The 20,609-nt window shown below is 38.1% G+C and overlaps 2 protein-coding genes and 1 long non-coding RNA gene across 3 annotated transcripts in view; 1 reads left to right on the top strand and 2 right to left on the bottom strand.

Annotated features, from left to right (window-relative positions):
* Positions 1-20,609, top strand: part of LOC129744976 (uncharacterized) — a 153,469-nt gene that overhangs the window by 108,170 nt on the left and 24,690 nt on the right. The window lies entirely within an intron of this gene.
* LOC129744977 (uncharacterized) lies at positions 7,081-7,646 on the bottom strand. Its single transcript, XR_008737054.1, has 3 exons — positions 7,562-7,646; positions 7,415-7,484; positions 7,081-7,354 (listed from the first exon to the last, which is right to left on the bottom strand). It is a non-coding gene; the product is annotated as an uncharacterized LOC129744977 (long non-coding RNA).
* On the bottom strand, positions 11,635-13,515 carry LOC129744975 (potassium/sodium hyperpolarization-activated cyclic nucleotide-gated channel 4-like). The gene has a single exon (XM_055737800.1). It carries the CDS (start codon positions 13,488-13,490, stop codon positions 11,637-11,639), a length of 1,854 nt encoding a protein of 617 aa, XP_055593775.1. The 5' UTR covers positions 13,491-13,515; the 3' UTR covers positions 11,635-11,636.

The raw sequence follows: 20,609 nt of genomic DNA, 5'->3' as shown, positions 1-20,609 counted from the left end.
TCACAACTTGCAAAATAAGCATACACCAATTTTCAAAAGTTCTATATTATTCAACGTGATTCAAACTTAAGTACGGGGCTTTATCCAGAGAGTTTAAAAATCTAAAAACAAACAACGAATACGCTTTTTTATTTTTCCACTTGAAAATTCAGTATTATCTGCCAACATTCGATAACCGAGGTTTGAAGTATTGTTTTGCTTTTTTTTTCTTAGAGATGAAGGAATGATTTGATTGAAAATTACAATGCTCATTATTTTTTACTAAAGTATGAGCCGTTTCTTATTATCAATCGACGAAAAATGCTCTTTATTTATACTATTTAACCTTTTCCTGGAAGCTCTGGAAGTTGATTTTAAATTGAAACTTTTTGTTCTCGAATTTAGTTTTATTTTTATTTCTTTTTTATTCTTAAACTGATTTCAAGTTTTAATTCTAATTTTAGAATCATGTTCCAAATTCTAATGCTCATTCCGAAGAAATCTTTATTGTTCTTTTAATTTTGCCAACAAATGGTATTTAATAGTTTAATGTAATTTGTAATTGGATCATTCCTTCAAAACTAAATTGAGACTTTGCTCTTCAATATCAAGTTTGTTTATTAAAACTGGCATATAGTTATGGTATGATTTAAGATTAAGAATCTTTATCAGAACCAATTTAAATACGTTTTCGGAATTGATTTGTGTTGATTTGTTCAAGGTTATGTTCAGAAAAGTTGTATAGGTAAGAAGCTTTCCATTTTGCCGCCGGTCGTGGCCTAGAGGATAGCGTTCCAGCCATCTAAGCCAGAGCCCATGAGATCGAATCCCGATCACGACACATATAGTGCTCTTTCCGTGGTCTGGTGGTAAGATGCTAGCCATAAAATCCTTGAAAGATGTACGCCTTAGAGATAAGTAAATTAGATCTCTTCAAAGAAACATGAAGTTTCACTGAGATCCTATATGTTCGTTTTTTTAGCACCTTCAAGCAAACGTAAGAAATAATTTCCTCAGTAGGTGGTATATTATCGCATAACTACTCCTAGCTAATTTCTCGAGAGTCTTTGTAGTCTAGTGGATAAGCTGGTGCGAGTCTGGTTCCGATGTGCCAGGCTGGGTTCGATTCCCGGTATCGGCGAGACAACTTTTGGGTTCGAATCCCATAAGAAGCCGACAGGTAAGATGTGTTTCCTCGTATAACTGATTATATGAATGTTTAACCAGCTGCCAGCTGGCCAGGTATATGCACGGATGCCGGAATACCTCTAAGTAACCTGATTGACTCGTTCTTCCAAAATATACCTACATACGAAGCCATGGGGTCGGTCCCAGAATGCATGAGAGCACATACTTAGGCAGAAACTACGGTGAATCCGTGCACCCATGGTGGAAAACCAACATACATAACTACTCCCAGATAAATTCTTAACTTTCCGGTGTCCAGAAATCTAGATTTGCGAAGTTCCTGTGCGAAAACTATGATAAGTGCAAAAGAAATTAGGAATAAGCATTTATTTCCAGTTGTCGAGTGTGAAGAAAAAAAGGTGTAACCGTTTCATGTTGTTGCAAATATGCAACAATTAATATTTTTGCTAAATAACCGAAATATGTGAAAATAATATTTTTTCCTTATTTTTCCCTTCATGTATTCATCATTGCGCACTATTGAGAATTTTTTCGAGAAAAAATAAAAAATCATGAAATGAAGGGTTAAGGGGCAAAAACCTGTAGATAGCTTTGAGCGCATTTATGCACCCCTAAATAAGGTCCAATTGAACCTTTATTTTTCACAGGTCGGTTTTTTGTGCTCATTTACAAAATGTAAATAAATGGTAAGTTTTCAAAATTTGATCATGAAATTTTTCCCATACAATTTTTTATCAAATACTAAAACATGGTGTCTCTGAAAAAAACGTTTATTTTTCGAAAATAATCATCGTTAATTTTTGCACCATTCGAAATCTGGGGCTTTCCCTTTTTATTTGAGCCAAAAATTGAAATAATCCATCATTTTTATTATGAGCTATGTTAGCTATGCTACTTTTATGAACCAATATTTAAAACTAAGAAACAAATAGAACTTTCTTCTTAAATTTATGCTCAAATTTCAAAATAAAAGAAAACTTTCTTGAAAATCTTTAATCTTTTTCAAAGATTTTTGAAGGTTTTCATACTGTCCATCGTTTATCGATTGTACCAAAAGGATGGTACAGTGCCAAAATTAAACTTTTTATTCATATATGATTGGATAATTTATCGTTTTTAGAGACATACGTGTATGTAAAAATGTGGTCAAATTTGAGTTCACACCCATTTTATAAGCGAAAATTTAGGATTGATCATTTTTGTCAAATTTCACGAACTTAGCCTAATGTCTATCATTGATTTCTTTCGATCAAAAAAAAGGAGAAGATAGAAAACTTAAACATCAATTTCGTTTTCAACAATTTATAGTGGATGATTTTATTAAATGCAATTACATATTTAAATATTTTCTCAATTTACTTTTGGTTGAATGACTGGATAATGCTTGAATAATGCTTGAAAAATAACCGTTTTTTTTGGGAAAAAAAATCATTCTTTTCAAAATAACGTTTTCGTAAACATATAAATTGGATTATGAATTTATTTGACCATCAAGATCAACTTATTAACTGCATCACTTATAATAATCAATCTTCAGACATTCAGCCGAAAGTGGCATCCTTCCGGTTCATATCCGGTTCACTAAGAAACCCCGACATTTTTTTTTGCAGTCCTTCCACGTTCCGGTGAGTCTCATAATAAGTTTATGAGCACCATCAAAGTTGAACCAGGAGTGTCTATAGACAAACCAGCTTAATTTGTACTCAACATCGTCGGAAGTTTTCCGGAATGACTCTTCAATCAACTGTGCTAAATGCCACATAATGAGCCTTTGTTGAAATTCGCATCGTTCCTAAAATTAGAAGAAATAAATCAAATTTTATTTGGATAAAAACTTATCTCTGCATTGTCTCAGGCCGATCGGTACTTGCGTGGTCAGATTCGTACGAACAATTTCAACTGAACCTTAGATCAACCACAAAATTCGATCGTTTTAGTGGGGGCTTTTTCTCAATATCAGGGAGCCGGAAGACGATTCCTTCGACTCTCCCGGGCAAGCCCAACTAGATTAATTTTTTTAGCTAAAAAAAACTTACCTTTAGAAATATCTTGAAATTGTTATCCTGCATCCGGGTCGACAATTTTCGTTTTCGGGTCCTTATTTTCAGTCAGCTGTGCTTTCTTGATTCCTGCTTCCAGTTTCCAAGTCGCGGAGGAGGATTGCCCATTCTATTTTCTTCCATGGCGAGCACTCGGAACCGGATCGCTTGATCTAAATATTCGATATAATCAGATACCGACGATATTAAGATTAACCTTTCACCACATCAATAGTTACAATACAATTGTTTCATTGGAGCCGGCAGCTCATATTTCCCTATTTCTTGTAACAAACTTAGCGATACCGTAAAAAAGCAGGAAAACCCCGAAACAACTGACGCGCTATAAAATTTACGAAGAAAACAAAAACAAAGATAAATTTTCAGTCATTAAAATGCTGAATTTTTAACCATTTTGCAAATTTTCTGCAGAACTTTCTAAATGGTTGAAATTCAACCATTGGTTAAAAAACAACAATTTTCGAAGTTCAAAGATAAAAACCAAAAAACGGTTGAAAGAGCGTGTGTACAGAAAGTTTTGCAGTGGCCTGCAATGCTTGAAATAGTCTACATTAATGTGCCTACATTTTGAGTATATCCAAGATGTAACATTGCTCAAAGTATGAAAGACTTAGAAAATTTTCAAGTAAAGTAGGAGACTTTTTTCAAAATGAAACCCCATAAATGCTCTTTACTTCAAATTATCCTGTTCTAATTTATGTGAAAAATTTGTTTTTCAATTGAAATAAACCATCCTGAACCATTCATCACTCTACAAACAACTACTGAATAAGTCATCAGGATGCTATTTCTGATATTGGTCTGCGATGAGAAATCTGTTTGCGACATTACAACTCTTTTCTCTCAATTTGTATCACTTTAACGTATTTAACAAAGTCCTAGCCAGAGAATTTACCTATAAGATCATGTTATTGACATACGGAATTGGAATAACGCTAGAGGTAAGGAAATTGTTTTTACAGTGAGTAGTATGAATTAAGGCGCCCGCACAATAGCACGTCGGACGTCGCGTCGCGTCAGCTGTCAACGAGTAGTGAACCTTCATATAAGAGAAGCGACATCTGATCCTTCTTAAAATAAAATATGTGGCAACATCGCCGAAATCTTGGACAAAAAATCCCCAGCACTGTTTTCTGGCTCAATGTTCAAGCTCTAAAGTGGACGCTCCTTCAATCCAACAAACAACATTGAAATCGATGCCCGAAGGATCGCGATAAACGGTATGAATGACTTGAATTTCGTTAATAATCAGTTAGTTTTCTAACTAGAAACACGATTCATCAAAGCATTGAAACAAATTGCACCGTATCATAAATTCATATGACTAGCTAAAAAATTATCTGTTTGAACTATAACAACAATCACAATACCTTCCTTGGTTGAGTTTTCAATATGAAAGGTAAAAGCTCTGCGACAAAATGCTCGGATCGATTGGAATCGATTTTGACAGTTCTTTTGCTCGATTGGAACTTTGTGTTTCAGATGTCACTTCTCTTATATAAAGGTTCACTATTCGCGATTTCGAAGCTAATTTTTGACAGCTCGTGTGTGTGCAAGAAAATGTAAACAAACGGGTGGAAATACTAGCTTCTAATAAATCATTATTTTCTTTGATTTGGTTAGGATTTTCAAAATATGACGGATACAGATTTGGAGTAGAAGGTTCAGAGATTATTGTGAGCTATAGGAGAAAATGTGTATGTACCGTGAAGCATCGCAAATCGACATCAAAAAAGGTCAATTTTTTACTACTCCAAAAACTATTCTGAGTATTTCACATATTTTTGAATGAAAACTCGAGCCAAATGCACATTTTCAATTGCAGTTTGTTAAAAGAGTAGTCAATTAACGTTCCTTTAAAATTTGGGAAAGACCCAACAATTGGTAAGGTAGAATTTTTTATTCGAAAAAACATAAATTTTTGCTATTTTCTATTAAGCCTAGTCCACATTAGGCAACATTAACTACGATTTTTGTTATGAGACGAACTTATTTGTTGTCTGTTGTTGTTGTTGGAAACCTGAGACGGTCTCAGTGTCTCCCGAAGAAAATGGGAGACCGTCTCGAGACGAATCGTCTCCTAGTGTGGACTAGGCTTTAGGTTTCCTTCTGCAGCTGCATAGAATCAGGCGTAATAATTTTAAAGCCGGAAAGCGGATTTTTATATTTGATGGTGGTTGACATAAAAAAAAAAAATTATATCCTTGGATTACTACACAATTCAAGTTTACTTAAATGCTTTTCAATTGCCATCGTTCAAGGGTTATAAAATGTTTTGTATTTTTATCGGACCTCATGATCTCATTTTTTTTTTGGAAAATTTTTTTGAAAATTATATTTATACAACCACTAGCCGTAGAAAATTTTAAATTAAAACTTAACATTTTATACTGTCTTAGGCTGAAACTATTTAATTTTTTATATAACGTATTTATTAAATGCAACAACTAAACCAAATCCAATAGTTATAGTTTAAAGTAACAACGAGAAAATCGTTCTTTTATATAGACCAACGAGAATCGCATAAAGTTTAATATGAAGATATGATAAAAAATATAGATTATTGGCAAAAATTAAAAGTTAAGAAAATGGACGAAAAGATTGATTCACATAGGGGCGGTTCAGATACCACATGGACAGAAAAATGAGATTTTTGACCCCATCCTCCCCCTCCGTGGACATTTGGCAAACCCCTGCCTCCCTCCCCGTATGTCCACGTGGACAGATTTGAAATTGTTTTTTTTAATCTAATTTGTAATAATTATAATTATTATTAATTTCAAAATTATCATATTTATAGCTTGCTTTAAAGTGGCTACTATAGTTGCTTAAACTTAAACTGGTAAGCTTTGCAATTTTAAGATTTTGATTAAAACATTTAATCAATTAACACCTTTAGAAAATGTTTTGAAAGTAAGTATGTCCACGTGGACACTACCCAAACCCTTACCCCCCTCTCCGTGGACATTTTCATACCCCCTCCTCCCCCCTAAGTTGTCCAGGTGGTATCTGAACGGCCCCATGTTAGTTTTCTCTGACCGACTGACTTTTTTAAAATGGAACTATCAGATAGAATTGACTCTCCTACCAGGCTAATTTATTTAAATTTACTTCAAAACAAACTCCAATTTTTCAAAGGAGTGTTTTTTTTTTCAAAATAATTTGGATTTATGAAAACTTAACTCGAAGCAATGTAAAGTTGTCTATAATTTACCGTTCACCCAGAATGTTGCTCACGCTACATCGTACTACCCCAGATGGCAGCAGCGCAGCTTCGAAAGAGCGGATTGTTGAGTACTAAAACGCTGACGCTACGCACTGAGAATTTTTTGCAGCACAATACAGCGTCCACTGACAAGGATTTCCAGAATTTTTGAGACAAAAATCGGGGTGCCTAACATTACAGAACACAAAAAAAATGACGATAATTTTATTTTGGAGTATATTTGTGTCAAACTTTGACAAAAAAGCATTAAAAAGAATATTCAAAACCCTGCTGACGCGCTGAAATTTTGATTTATTTCAGAACGAAAACGTCGAAGCTGCACAGCAAAAAAAGTGTTGCGATATTACATCAAAAACGTGCACATAACTTGAGTTGCAAAAGGTCTCTAATATTACATTGTTTTTATGTGAATACGAAATGACATCTAAACGATGTAAAACAAACTACATCAAAAGTATGTATCGCAGTAGACAAATTCGAGCACGATTATAATTTAAAGTATCAGTATAGGTATCAGGGAATTGAATGAGAATTAAACTGAGCAACTATATTCGAAATGTTAGCAGATAATTTATTTGAAAATATTATCATTCTGTTACAAAATATTCTTATCCTAAGTGAGAACTACCCTTTGTGGGTCGTCCGGATAGGAAGTAAATACTCTCTCACTAATCCTTTGAGAAGACAGGTTTCCATGCCCAACCTATCCAGCGGCACCGATTGAGCTGGAGCTATGGAAATCCTGTCGAAACATTGCACATGAACTTCTGACCACATAATTTGCCAAGAAACGATAGCTGTTTAAACTTTTTTTCATTGCTGACGATTTTTCATGGAAAATGGAGCAATATAACTAAGGCACCGTATCAGTAAGATTTGAAGTTCGAGGTTACGTATCCTTACGAAAAAAAAAACAGCCGGTGTGTGTAACAGTTCCTTCCTGAAAGAATAAATTGGAAATGAGCTCTTTGAGGATAATCAGATCGGAAAATATACTCACGTTTTCCTCCGGATGTTTTCAAGTCTTTCATTCTTTTTCATTCATGCCGGTGACCTTGGGCGAAATTGTCCTGGAGAGAAAAATAGAAAATGAAACCTAGCTGAATGGTTTTGCTAAGTTTTTTTTGAGAAGATTGATCATACTCACCAGAAAAACAAATCTTCCTGAGCCTTGCAAACCTCCACCAACTTTTTGAAACGTTCAGCAAATCAATTGTCAATTTGGATAAACATTGACTACTTGATGTGATATAACATCGCTGGTTGCGATATTACACAAAAAGACGTGCTCGCATGATGTACATAGAAAAGATGTAATATTAAAACGATAATCCAAAAAAATACATCGGTTTGCTAACATCTTCGTAAATTACGTCGGCCAGCGTTACATTTTTTTTTTTGCTGTGTGGATAACGCTGCTGTTTAGAACAAGTTCAGCGTTTTAGTACAATGCTGTCACTGACGCGACGCACCATTGTGGTGGCTCAAACGGAAAACGGTATCCCCAAAATGAAATGTCAACGCGACGCTGACGTGACGCGACGTCCGACGGGCTATTGTGCGGGCGCCTTTTGCACGCTCTTTTATTTTAACTCAAAATTAAGTACGACCGAGGTTCAAAACATAGTTCGATTATATGAACTTAAAGTTAAGTACCCTTTTTCCTCCTTGCGATGGTTCAAATTCGATTTGCAGGAGAAAGAGCAGTTTTACAGTCAACTGAACAGCATGGTAGAGAGAATTCCGAAGGGTGACATTCAAATCCATTTGGGCGACTTCAACGCAAAGATTGGCTCCGACAATCAAGACCTTGAGCGCATCATGGGGCGCCATGGCCTAGGACAGATGAGCGAAAACGGAGAGCTGTTTGTAGAATTTTGTGGCAATAACAACATGGTGATCGGTGGATCGCTCTTCCCCCATCGACCAGCACATAAGGTCACTTGGGTATCCCGGGATGGCCGAACAGAAAATCAAATTGACCACATCTGCATCAGTCGAAAATGGAGAAGGAGCCTTCTTGATGTCCGCAACAAGCGAAGCGCAGACATTGCATCTGACCATCACCTCGTCCTTGGCGAGATACGACTGAGAGTTGCGCGTGTCCAACGGCGCGAGGAGAAAGTCGGGTGTCGATACGATGTCCGCCGGTTGGAGAATCCAGAGGTGAAAAGGGCATACGTTGAACAGCTAGAATCCCGAGCCTCGGAGCTGCCGACAGACGGAACAGTCGAAGAACAGTGGTGTGGAATCAAGAATGCCTTTATCACGACGAGCCATGGTACTCTCGGTAAAGTTTGTGGAAGACGGAGTGAATGGATGTCGGATGAAACCTGGAGGATGGTCGATGATCGGAGAAAGGCGAAAGTCGGAATTGAGCAGGCATGTACCGGGTCAGCCAAAGCAGCCGCCCGCTTACGATATGCGGAGCTGGAAAAGGCAGTTAAACGAGCTTGTAGACGAGACAAGAGAGCCTGGACAAACTCCCTAGCCGAAGAGGGGGAAAGAGCCGCCGCCAATGGAGATATCCGATTACTTTATGACATTTCTCGCCGCCTCAGTGGTGCAAGGACTAATGCAAGAATGCCGCTGAAAGACCAAGCAGGTCAGTTATTGACCGATCGAACAGATCAGCTCAAACGATGGACTGAGCACTTCGAACAACTCTTCCGAGTCACGAATAGCGATGGCCAACAGAACCCGCAGCTTGAAGCGCCAACAGTAAGTCGCATAAATGGCGTCAACTCAGAAGCGCCCTCGCTGGCTGAAATAGAAGCGGCAATCAAAAACATGAAATCCAACAAAGCACCTGGGATCGATTGCATCCCTGCTGAAATGCTGAAAGCCGACCCTGCCCTGTCAGCACAAATGTTGCACCGTCTTTTCGCTGACATCTAGGATACTGCAACATTCCCGGCCGACTGGATGCAGGGTATCCTCGTAAAGGTCCCGAAGAAAGGAGACCTGACAGAGTGCGGTAACTGGCGAGGCATAACGTTGATCTGTACAACCCTCAAAGTACTCTGCAAAGTGATCCTGAACAGGATCCAGGAGAAAATCGACGCTACACTCCGACGGCAATAAGCTGGATTCCGATCCGGACGATCATGTGTGGACCACATCACAACGCTACGAATCATACTGGAACAAATCAACGAATTCCAGGACTCTCTTCTGCTGGTGTTCGTTGATTTCGAAAAAGCATTCGACCGACTTAATCATGAAAACATCTGGGCGGCTCTAAGGCGACGAGGGGTCCCAGAGAAACTAGTCCATCTCATCGAAGCACAATACGAGGCATTTTCGTGCAAGGTCTTGCACGATGGTGTCTTGTCCGAACCAATCCCGGTAACTGCTGGAGTGAGACAAGGATGTATCTTATCACCGCTACTTTTCCTCATCGTAATGGATGAGATTCTGACTGGATCGATCGACTGTGCACCGAACCGAGGATTGCCGTGGAATCCTTTAACAATGGAGCAACTGAACGATCTTGACCTGGCTGACGATATTGTTTTGCTCGCCCAAACACAACCGGACATGCAGAGCAAACTCGACGACCTCACCGAAAGTCCCAAGGCAGCAGGTCTCAAAGTCAATGTCGGAAAGACCAAGTCGATGGAGATCAACACAGGAAATCCCTCCAGTTTCATGGTAGCTGGGCAACAAGTTGAGAAAGTGGAGTGCTTCCAGTATCTTGGTAGCCAGATAACGCCTGATGGTGGTACCAGGAAAGACATCGAAACCCGGATCAGAAAGGCCCGATTTGCGTTTGCGAGTCTCCGAAACATCTGGCGGTCACGCCAGATCTCTCTACGAACAAAAATCCGAATCTTCAACTCAAACGTCGCGGTGACGACGCGAAAACTGCAAGTATTTGTAAACCGCTGCCTGCGGAATATCATCCGCGCTTGGTGGCCTGGCAACTGGATCTCGAATGAGGAACTACATCGCCGGTGTCATCAAAGGGCGCTAGAAATCGAGATTCGGGAACGTAAGTGGAGATGGATTGGGCACACGCTGCGAAAAGATGAAAACGAGATTTGCAGAGAGGCGCTTGACTGGAATCCAGAAGGTCATCGAAGAAGAGGCAGGCCCAGAAACTCGTGGCGGCGAAGCCTAGCCGCTGAAATCCGAACTGTCGACGAGAATCTTGACTGGGACCAGGTGAAGACGCTGGCTCCGGATCGTCAACAGTGGAGGTCTTTTACCACAGCCCTATGCACCGGAGGATCGGCGCGGGATCATTAAGTAAGTAAGTAGATGGTTCAAAATGGAGTTCGAACTGCGAACTCAAAATTGATCCTTTTTTTCCTTCGGCGAGGGAGCAAAGCTGAGTTCGACCTTATGAACTAAAAATTGAACTCTTTTTGTTGGACTGAAAACACTTAGCGATTTCAGTTCGAACCAGAACAGCAACCAACGAACACGTCGCAAAGTTTGGTCGTTCCGGAACAATTACCGGAAGACTATGAAGGAACTTCATAATGGAATGCATGTTCACCGTGTCAGCGTAAACTTCTGTCCGTCATTGTCACCATACGGTGAGCGGCTTGGAATGTCCAGAAACTTCCGGATGTTGTTTACTTCCCGTAGGAAGTAACATCCGGAAGTTTTCTTTGATCGGGAGTGTCAAAACTTTCCACCGCTCTGTAATTGCAATACAATGTACCGGAACAGCAACATCCGGGTACAAGAAATTGTAATCATCATTTAATTCCCTGAAAATAAGCTACCCTCGAAAAAAGGATAAATTCGAGTTCGGCAGCCGAACTTAGTATTGAGTATGCCTATCAGAACTTAGTTTTGCTATTGCCCAGACAAACTCAAAGTTGAGGGATGCCACTGAAGTGCAGTTTTGAACCAAAACTACTTAATTTTGAGTTTAAAAAAAGAGCGTGTGCATTTGAATAAACCATTAAAAAGGTTAAAAAATCTTTAAAAAAATGTTTTAGACCTCTCGATTGATTATTTCAAATTTGGGCTCAAACGAAAGGGGAAAGTCCCAGTTTTCAAATGGTGCAAAAATTTGCGATGCTTATTTCCGATGACACGCCATTACCTAATACACAGTTCACCAATTAGCTAGGGAAAGCTTTCACGGCTTGATCATCGAGCAGTTGAATGCAAATTAAATCTATAAAGGAATTCAAAGTCGTTGAAGCGTTAGAAAGGACAAACAATACAATAGTGGCAGTGTTCACCTATGAAATGCTTTTATTCTATTGCAAAAAGTTATCATATACATCAACCTCGGAAACCTTGTCCATGGCACCCAGCGTTTTGACCATCCGTTCCTCGGCTAGCTTCTTCATCCGTTCCAGCAGATAGGAGTGAGGTTCGATCAACTCCTGAAAGTCGACGTAGGATAGCTTGTATACTTCACACATTTCCAGCGCAACCACGTTGGCCGTTCGCTTCTGCTCCTTTTTGATGACACAAATTTCTCCAAAATGAGCTCCGTCTACCAGATGGCTAAGCTCTTTCCCATTTATAGAATACACCCCGGCCGTTCCGCTGGCTATGAAGTACATGGCGTTGCCGTAGCGTCCCGCTTCAATGATGACGTCATTTTCCAGGAATATTTCGAGAACTAATCGATCAACGATGTCCTCGATTAGTGTGTGCGGAAGGTTCTTGAACAGTTCCACATTGTTAACCAGATGGTGGCACGTTTCCATACGAATGCTGCGCCGTAGATTGCTGGAGAGCGAATTGAGGATGCTTTCCTCGTCAAAGTAATGCATCTGATAGCGGTTGGCGAAGTGTTCGAGAAGTTTCCCTTTGAGATTACTACTGAGTCGGCGGTTGAACCCAAAGGCCTTCAGCTCGTTGATAATTTCGTTGTACTTAGTTTCGCTCAAGTCCTTGGAAATTATTATTTGAACCATTCGGAACATCATGTAGGTTAGCCACATCCAACCGGTCAAAACGAGGTAGGAAGTAACCAAGTGATCTCTACTCGCTAGACCATTGGTATTCATTTGACTGGCGAGCAGCGAAACCTGGATCGAGTCCATCACCGCACGGATGTACATTCCAAGGATAGATTCGTGGCGGAAGGCATCATCCAACTTCATCATCACGTACTGATAGCTTTTGGTTCGAGCCAATGGAAAATCCAAGTGGAACAAATAGTTTCGGAAGTCTTTGTACTCTTGAAGGTCCATCGCCGAGTTTGGACGCCCAGGATAATAACCTTCGCGATAGATTTCTCTGTAGACGTCCACCAGAAACTTTCCTATAACTAGTTGTGTATCGTGCCATTCCGGTAGGGTTGTTTTACTGATCGAATGGTAGCCTATCAGCGGAATGATGTCTCCTACGCAACTTGTCCAGTGAAGTACATGTAAAGAAGCGATCAACAACTTCGTTATAGTAATCACGTTTTCGCTTGCCTTGAAGAACTTTGGAATCACTTCGTAATATTTGTTGATAACTTGATACCGGCATATGTTAGTCAAATACAGGAACAAAACTATGACCAGATAGAAAAGTGGCTGGCTATCGTAGTAGGAACGGTTCAGTTTGGGAAGAAACAGGATGAACGGAAAAACTCCTAACAGATGGTAAACCACTCGGAAGCATTTCAAATTGTTCCAAAAGATCTTCCTCGGTTCCAGAACAATACTTTTAGATTTCTTCACCACATATCCGGTAATAAACTTCAGGACCACTTCAACCATGAGCACGGCACACAGGAACAGATCGAATCCAATGATAGCGTCAAAGTGCTTTTCATCAATGTAAATCAGATAGCAGACAACGAACACCAACAGGAACGAATGGATGATCATCACGAAGAATATTACCATTTCCCAGTACAGCCGGAACACGCTCAGCGGATGGATGATGCAAGCCGGATAGTCCTCAACGAGCCGTCGATTTTCCTGATCCAGCTGGGAAAAGCTCCGGAAGAACATGTCCGTGTCCGGGTGGCGCGGCGACAGGACAAACAATTTGCGGAACCGCCTCAAGGCCCGGTCCCATTTTGAGGAATGTTCGGTAACTGGGGGCAGATGCGTTCCGGAATTGTGCCGCAGATGGCATCGATGAGTATCGCTCGATTCCTTCATGTCCGATTGTTTTTTTTTTTTTTTGTTAGCGTATGGATGACGGAAGAAAAATCGTAGCTTGTATGGTTGCTAAGTTTTGGCAAGTTCTACTAACGGCGTGTTCGAAAATTGATTTTTGTTTTGGGTGATGCACGAGTCGATTGCATTTTTGGTAGATGTCAAATAACTTTCCTATGCTTTTGCATACGTTTGTTTATAATTTACGAACGCCAGCATCGATAAAAAAATCACTTCGATAGAAAAAAAACAATTTGATGATGATGATGATGATGGCCCTCCATTTTCTCTACTACATGGAAAATCGGGCTGGATTTTTTATATAAATTCATAATAAGACTTTGTTTCTGTTGATCTAAAAAATATTTAAAAAAAAAATGAATTTTAGAATGAAGAATAGTGATAAAAAATAACCCCATCAATAATCATAAACATATCAGATTAGGAATTGAAAAAACATATGAGTTAAAAAGGTACATCAAATAAAATTTTCGAGCTCGGAACCTTTCTCCAAACAAGAGCAAAACCTTGAAAATGGTAAGATAGAGTATGGGTTTATTTTTATTGAAAAATCTAGAACAGATTTAAATGAGAATTCATTTTTATTTCACGCCTCGAATTTAGAGCTTTCATGAATTTTTTTTAAATGGATTTTGTAAAATTTTGAACAGCTTTGATTGTGTACTTAAGTGCCATTTTTTACTAAATTTACTCGAGTTTCCATGGTGTTGGCTTCTGTACCATTAGACTGAGTCGATTTGGGGTCTTTTTTAAATTTCTCAAACCTTGGGGTCTTAAAAGCTTTGTTTTGGTCCAAAACTCATCTATGATTTCTTACAGAATTTTTAAGAATCGTTTACGAGTAAATTTGAACTTTTAGGTTTGTATGGGAAAATTGAATATTTTGTACTGAAAAATCAACATCATTTTTGTTTCTCCTGTGGAACCGAGCCTGCTAATGGTTTTTGTGCCAATTTATTAATTTCAAAGGAAATTTTCCGCTGAACAACTTTGTCGAATATCATAACTTTGTATCTTTTTAGATAACAGAAAAGTTATAAGCTGTTAAAAAGGTATATGTCTTTTTACATTGATAAACAATAAATTCAATTAACACCAATTAATTTTAAATTGTTTTTCTAGAAAGTTAACGAAGATTCATTTATTATTACAGCAAATGTCCTGTAAAAAAGTTGTACACTAAAAAAATGTCACGTAATTATGTTTTCGACCTGTAAAATTACGGTAAATGTCCTGCTCCTTTTTGTTACAGGACATTTGCGTAATTTTACAGGAAATAATTTTTGCTGTGCGTGCATGCTAAACTAGCTGACCCGGTAATTTTCGTTTTACCTTCTAAAGTATAAATCGTAATAAATGTTTCATTTCATCTACACGTCCTTAACTGCATCGTGCTCGCGAATAGATTCTTATGGAAATCGTAACAAATAAAGTTGAATTTGTATTTTGACCACCTTCCATGAAAAGTAAGATCCTTGAAACTATTATACAAACCATCTCTGACCCAAAAAACCCTAGGATACCAAAATTCACTTCATTCCGACCGACCATTCATACGTGATGTTGTTACAAAGAAAACGCTTCCATTTTTATATATAAGATGTGAAGAAGAGATAACTTTGTATGGGGACCCCCCTTTCATAAAAAGTGAGATTCTTGAAACTATTATACAAACCATCTCTGACCCAAAAAACCCTCGGATACCAAATTTCACTTCATTCCGATCGACCATTCATACGTGATGTTATCACAAAGAAAACGCCTCCATTTTTATATATAAGATGCGCCTATTTATGTTTTGAACAAAATTCTTGTTTTTTGGGCCCTATTTCCGTATAATTTCATTGAAACAGCTAGAAAGTAATAACTTCCGTACGACAAAGCTGAAGTTTTATAAAAATCTATGTATTTTATAATTTTATGGAATAAAACAGAAGTTATTGTTGCCATACTATGGATGAAGTTGATCCATAAATATACTTTATCAAATTTGTTTTTAAATCTTCTTTTCTCTCTTAAGATGTTAATTAGATCTTAGATTAGAGAAGGTTTCTTCTATTTTTTTTTGTTTTGCCGTTCAGTAGAGTGTAGTAGTTTGGAAGCAAAATAAGGCATTAAAAAGTGAAAGTAAATTTCTAATATCTTTTCACCCATAAGTCAAAACGTTTTGCAGTCTTGAACGAAGTTGCTGAATAAGTTAAGACCTTTAATAATTAAAAACTCAGAAATGATGTCCAGTGATGCCCAGTGATTTTATTTTGTAAGGATTTTATTTTCACAACGTTATTAAAACATCTAATTTAAATCTAAAACGTGCATTAAATTAAGAAAAATGTACTAATTCGTAACACGGAGAGGGGGGTAGGGGTTTAGGTTAAGCTTGCCAGATTGCCCGGTTTATTCCGGGTTTGCCTGGATATTTGATGCAAAATTTCGAGAAAGTCCGGTCCGGCCCGGTTGCCCGGATATCGAGAAAAAAGTCCGGATATTGCCCGGATTTTTTCACAATTTTCACAAAGAAACCAAAACAAAAATCAAAGTTTTTGAGTGAGTCTCAGCAAAATCGATTAACGGTATGGAAATTTTCAACGGTTGTTTCCAATAATTTCGCTGATTTACTTTTATAAACCTTTAAATATTAAAGTGTTCCAAAAAGTTTTTTGAAGTCTGCAATTACATTAATAAAATATTAATTTCATTTTTTTTTGCATTTTTTCTTCGCTTTTATATATAACTAGCTGATCCCGTACGAACTTCGTTTCGCTTCAAATCATTGGTACGTCAAAATGAGTTTAGAAAATGAATTCGAAACATTCTTTCGACAATTTTGGGGAAAAAATTCAACAGTGTTTAAAGTCGCTACTATTACTATTACTTGAAATTCAAATTAAACGGTTGATGCTTTTTATTAAAATTTATGTGAGAGTGTTTTCTTCTCGATCGGTTGCAAAATCTAGACATTATGGCAGAAAAATGTACTATTTGTTTATGTGCACGACTCTTTTGCTTGACCTTCACACTTAAATTGGTATCAATTAACTGCCTCCAACAACATTATTGCACAAAACACTGAACTTTCAATGAAACCCTCTTTTTCTGTCCCATGGCCCGAAATTCGATAATTGAAACCAATTTTACGTAACTCAAAACTCCCTTGTGCCATTTTTTCTTTTCAAATTATATCTAAAATAACGTCAGGAACTTGAAAACAGTGAACAGTGAATATAGACGCCCCTTTCGCCTACCCTAGATACGGAACATGCTACCTGGAGTCAATTGCTCATAGTTTATAACCCTCATCTGAAAATTTTCATCTCAATCCGATGCATGATCACGACAATATCGCGAAAACAGTGAGCAACTGACATGGACGGCCTTTTTTTTTGACCATGATTCAAAACTTGACACCTAAAATCAATTATCTTTTCTGTTAAACTCCCATGTGTCAATTTTCATTACAATTCTATGCTCAATCAAGAGAATATCGTAAAAACAGTGAACAGATAATAACCCCTTTTGCCGACCCCTGAGTCAAGATTTGAAACCTGAAAGCAAAAGAGTGTCCCTCAAAACTCCAATGCGGAAATTTTCATCTCAATCCAATGTAGAATAACGTCGAAATCGCAAAAACATCAAAGTTGGGTATGGACGACTCCTTCAGCCGACTTCTGATCCGCAATTCTGAAATCGATTGCTCGTCCCTCAAAACACTCATGTGCTAATTTTCATCACAATACGAACTATAATAACGCCAATATCGCAAAAACATTAATCAGTGGATATGGACGACCCCTGACCCTAAATTTGATAACTGTAATCGATTGTTCGTCTCTCAAAACACTCATGTGCTAATTTTCATCACAATCCAATGTAAAATAAAGCCAATATCGTAAAAACATTAAACAGTTGATATGGACGACCGCTTTGGCCGGCCCCTGACCCTCAATTTGATATCTGTAATCGATTGTTCGTCTCTCAAAACACTCATGTGCAAATTTTCATCACAATCCGATGTACAATAACGCCAATATAGCAAAAATATTAATCAGTGAATATGGACGACCCCTTTTGCTGACCCCTAACCCTGAATTTGATAACTGTAATCGATTGCTCGTCTTTTAAAACTCTCATGTGCAAATTTTCAACACAATCAGACGAAAAATAACGTCAATATCGCGAACACATTATTTGTCTTGTATGGACGACCCCTTTCAGAAGGGGTCATCCAAAAATCTGAAAACATTTTTCATCCTTCCTGGACCTAATGAGTATCCATGCCAAATTTCAGACCTCTAGCTCATAAGACGGCTGAGTCTATAGAGGACAAACAAACAAACAAACAAACAAACATACAGAATTTGTTTTTTATATATATAGATAACACCTAAATTTTGCCCAGTTTTTGCCCGGTTTTAGGATTTGAAAAATTGAAATCCATGCCCGGATTTTGCCAGGTTTTTTTGAAAAAATGCCCGGAATTGCTATGGCCCGGATGGGAGTGGAAAAAAATCTGGCAACCTTAGTTTAGGTCATGTTTATGTGAACATACTTACTTCCAAAATATTTTCTAAAGGTGAATAAATATTAAGATGTTTTAAGCAAAATATTAAATTTTCAAAGCCTTTAAGTTTAAGTTTGAACATCTAGTAATTATTTGAAAGCATGTGATAAAAATAAAAATTAAAAAAACTTAAAATTATTTTGTCCCTTTTTCTGCGCCGCGCGTGGTGTGACGATTGTCGAGTCACCTCGGAGTCACCTTGACTTATATCACCTTATTCTCAGATCAACGTGGGCCAGGTCGCAGGTCGCAGGTCTCAGGTCTCATGTCTCGTGTCTCAGATCTCAGGTCTCATGTCTTATGTCTCAGGTCTCAAGTTTCAGGTCTCAAGTCTCAGGTCTTAAGTGTCAGCTCTCAAGTCTCAGGTCTCAGATCTCATGCTAAGATTATTCCAACTTTAAAAAGATTCTAAGCGTTTTCCTATTTTCTCTCAAAAACCGTGCTAATTCGCGAAATCCGTGTAAAAATCGTGTTAATTCCCGAAAACCGTGTAAAAAAACCGTGTATAAAACCGCGTTAAAAACCTTGGTGTATTTGATTTGAAAAGCTGATAAATTTTGGTGAAATATTTTATTATTTTCGTTGAAAAATAGTTATGTAGCTTTGAAATATGGTTTTATTTAATATTTTAAAAAAAATCTAACCAAATCTAACTCGAACAATAAAATTTTTAGAAATGTTTAGAAGCACATTTCAAAATTTCGGGGAAGATTTGAGGACCCTCGGCAAAAATTGTCAGATTGTAAAAAGTATCTCCATACCACATATGCAAACCCTTATTAGAAAGCTTTGCCAAAAACTTAGTACTAGAAAATGCTTGTTTTATTGAAATATGAATTCACAGTTTAAAAGGTTTCTACTAGAAACTCTGATTTCTTTTTGATTTGTCAAATGATATTCCAAACACGTTAAAATGACGGGTTCCGTAAACCTATTCAAAGCTTATTCAAAAACCGTTATAAACCGAAGTTTTAGCACTGATAAACTGATATAACTCTGAACCACATTTCCATCAACCAAAGGTTCGTGTCTTAACTGCTTAGTAAGTGATTAAAGCATGGATCACTACAAATCTGGACGCATTGAAACAGGTCTATCTCGGAACTATGTAAACGAAATAAAAAAGTTTTGTAATCAAAATGTAGGGTTTTTATTGCACTTTAAAGGAAAAATAATAAAAAATTATTCCAATGTTGTTTTGATGAATTTTCGAACTTTTCGTCGAGTACCACTCATTATAGTTTGGACACCCTATCCGCTGACCTCAGCGGCCATTTTGTTCCACAATCTCTTCATCTCTGTTCAATCCCGAGTCGTCCTACCATTCTTCTTATTGTGGGGTTTTGGGCCATTACCTCACCGTTTTTGCTGTTCTGCGGTGAACTACTGCGGCGCTCCTGGCTGACCACTCTAACTGATAGACATACGGTGGTCTAGTTCTGCTGCGGTGATTCAGCGAAACTAGGCTGCGGTGATTCGGCGTCTGCTGTAGGTTGACAACGACGATGAAAAATGACCGCGGCTCTCGTAGTTGCGAGAAGACCGCGGCGCGGTGGTTCTGAAGGCGTACCACTGTTTGGCTAGGGTGTTGGTGTCTTTTAGCCAGTGTGACGTTCAGGGAATCTGTCGGTGCTCTTAACGACGTGGCTCGGCGTAAGACGATCTCGGTGGCTGTAGTGGATTCTTGGCGGAATCTGTCAGGAAAACGAACTGAGTTTTACACAGTGCTCCAATTGCGCGATCATCTCCACGACATACCTTTTGGTAGACAACACCTCTTAGCAACTGTTGCCACTTCAATACCACTTCCTATGTTTTCTAGGTCTAGGCTATTCGAGAGAGATAATTAATTAAAGGCACTGATAAACGAAATCACAAGTGTTCGGAATTACCAAGTCTGACTAATTTTTACGATGAAAGATCACCGACCTTGCCTACGCTAATCACCGGGAATAAATGGGTCGGGAGATCTTTTCGTCATCTGGCTTACTGGATTAGCTTAACTTCGTGACCGGAACTACCCGATCCGACTTAGTCGAAACGCGAAGTTAAACAATTAAATCCTCTCTCGCGAATTCTCGGATAGCCCTTGTCTTCCCCTTCCAAATCCGAGATTAGAAACCAATATTTTTCTTCCCCAAACTTTAGGTTCACAACGCATCCCGAAGGAGGTCATTCACCTGACGCAAACAAAGTCTGCCGTCGGTGGTCTACGGAATACGGCATCTCAAGCCACATGTTTAAAGTTGGAAGTGTGTTGGTTGATCTAACGCCTTCGACAGCGTGTTAATGGTTTTGATGATTGTTCGTCTAGGGTGGCGCTTGAAATATAAATGTCGAAATGTTGTCGCTTTAGGAATGAAATAATTTAATTAACGCTTATTCATTTTGGTTAAACTGTTAAGCATATAATTTTATGAATATTTACAGTCGTTTATCTAAAATCAATGTGTTTTTGATATTGGTCTTACAAAGAAATGGTTTTGCATTATTAACCCGTTACAACCTGTTCTAATGACACGTAGAAAAATGTATAGAAA

Source organism: Uranotaenia lowii, chromosome 2, assembly GCF_029784155.1.
Source record: "Uranotaenia lowii strain MFRU-FL chromosome 2, ASM2978415v1, whole genome shotgun sequence".
NCBI lineage: Eukaryota > Metazoa > Arthropoda > Insecta > Diptera > Culicidae > Uranotaenia > Uranotaenia lowii.
This window is presented reverse-complemented; position numbering and strand designations above follow the sequence as displayed.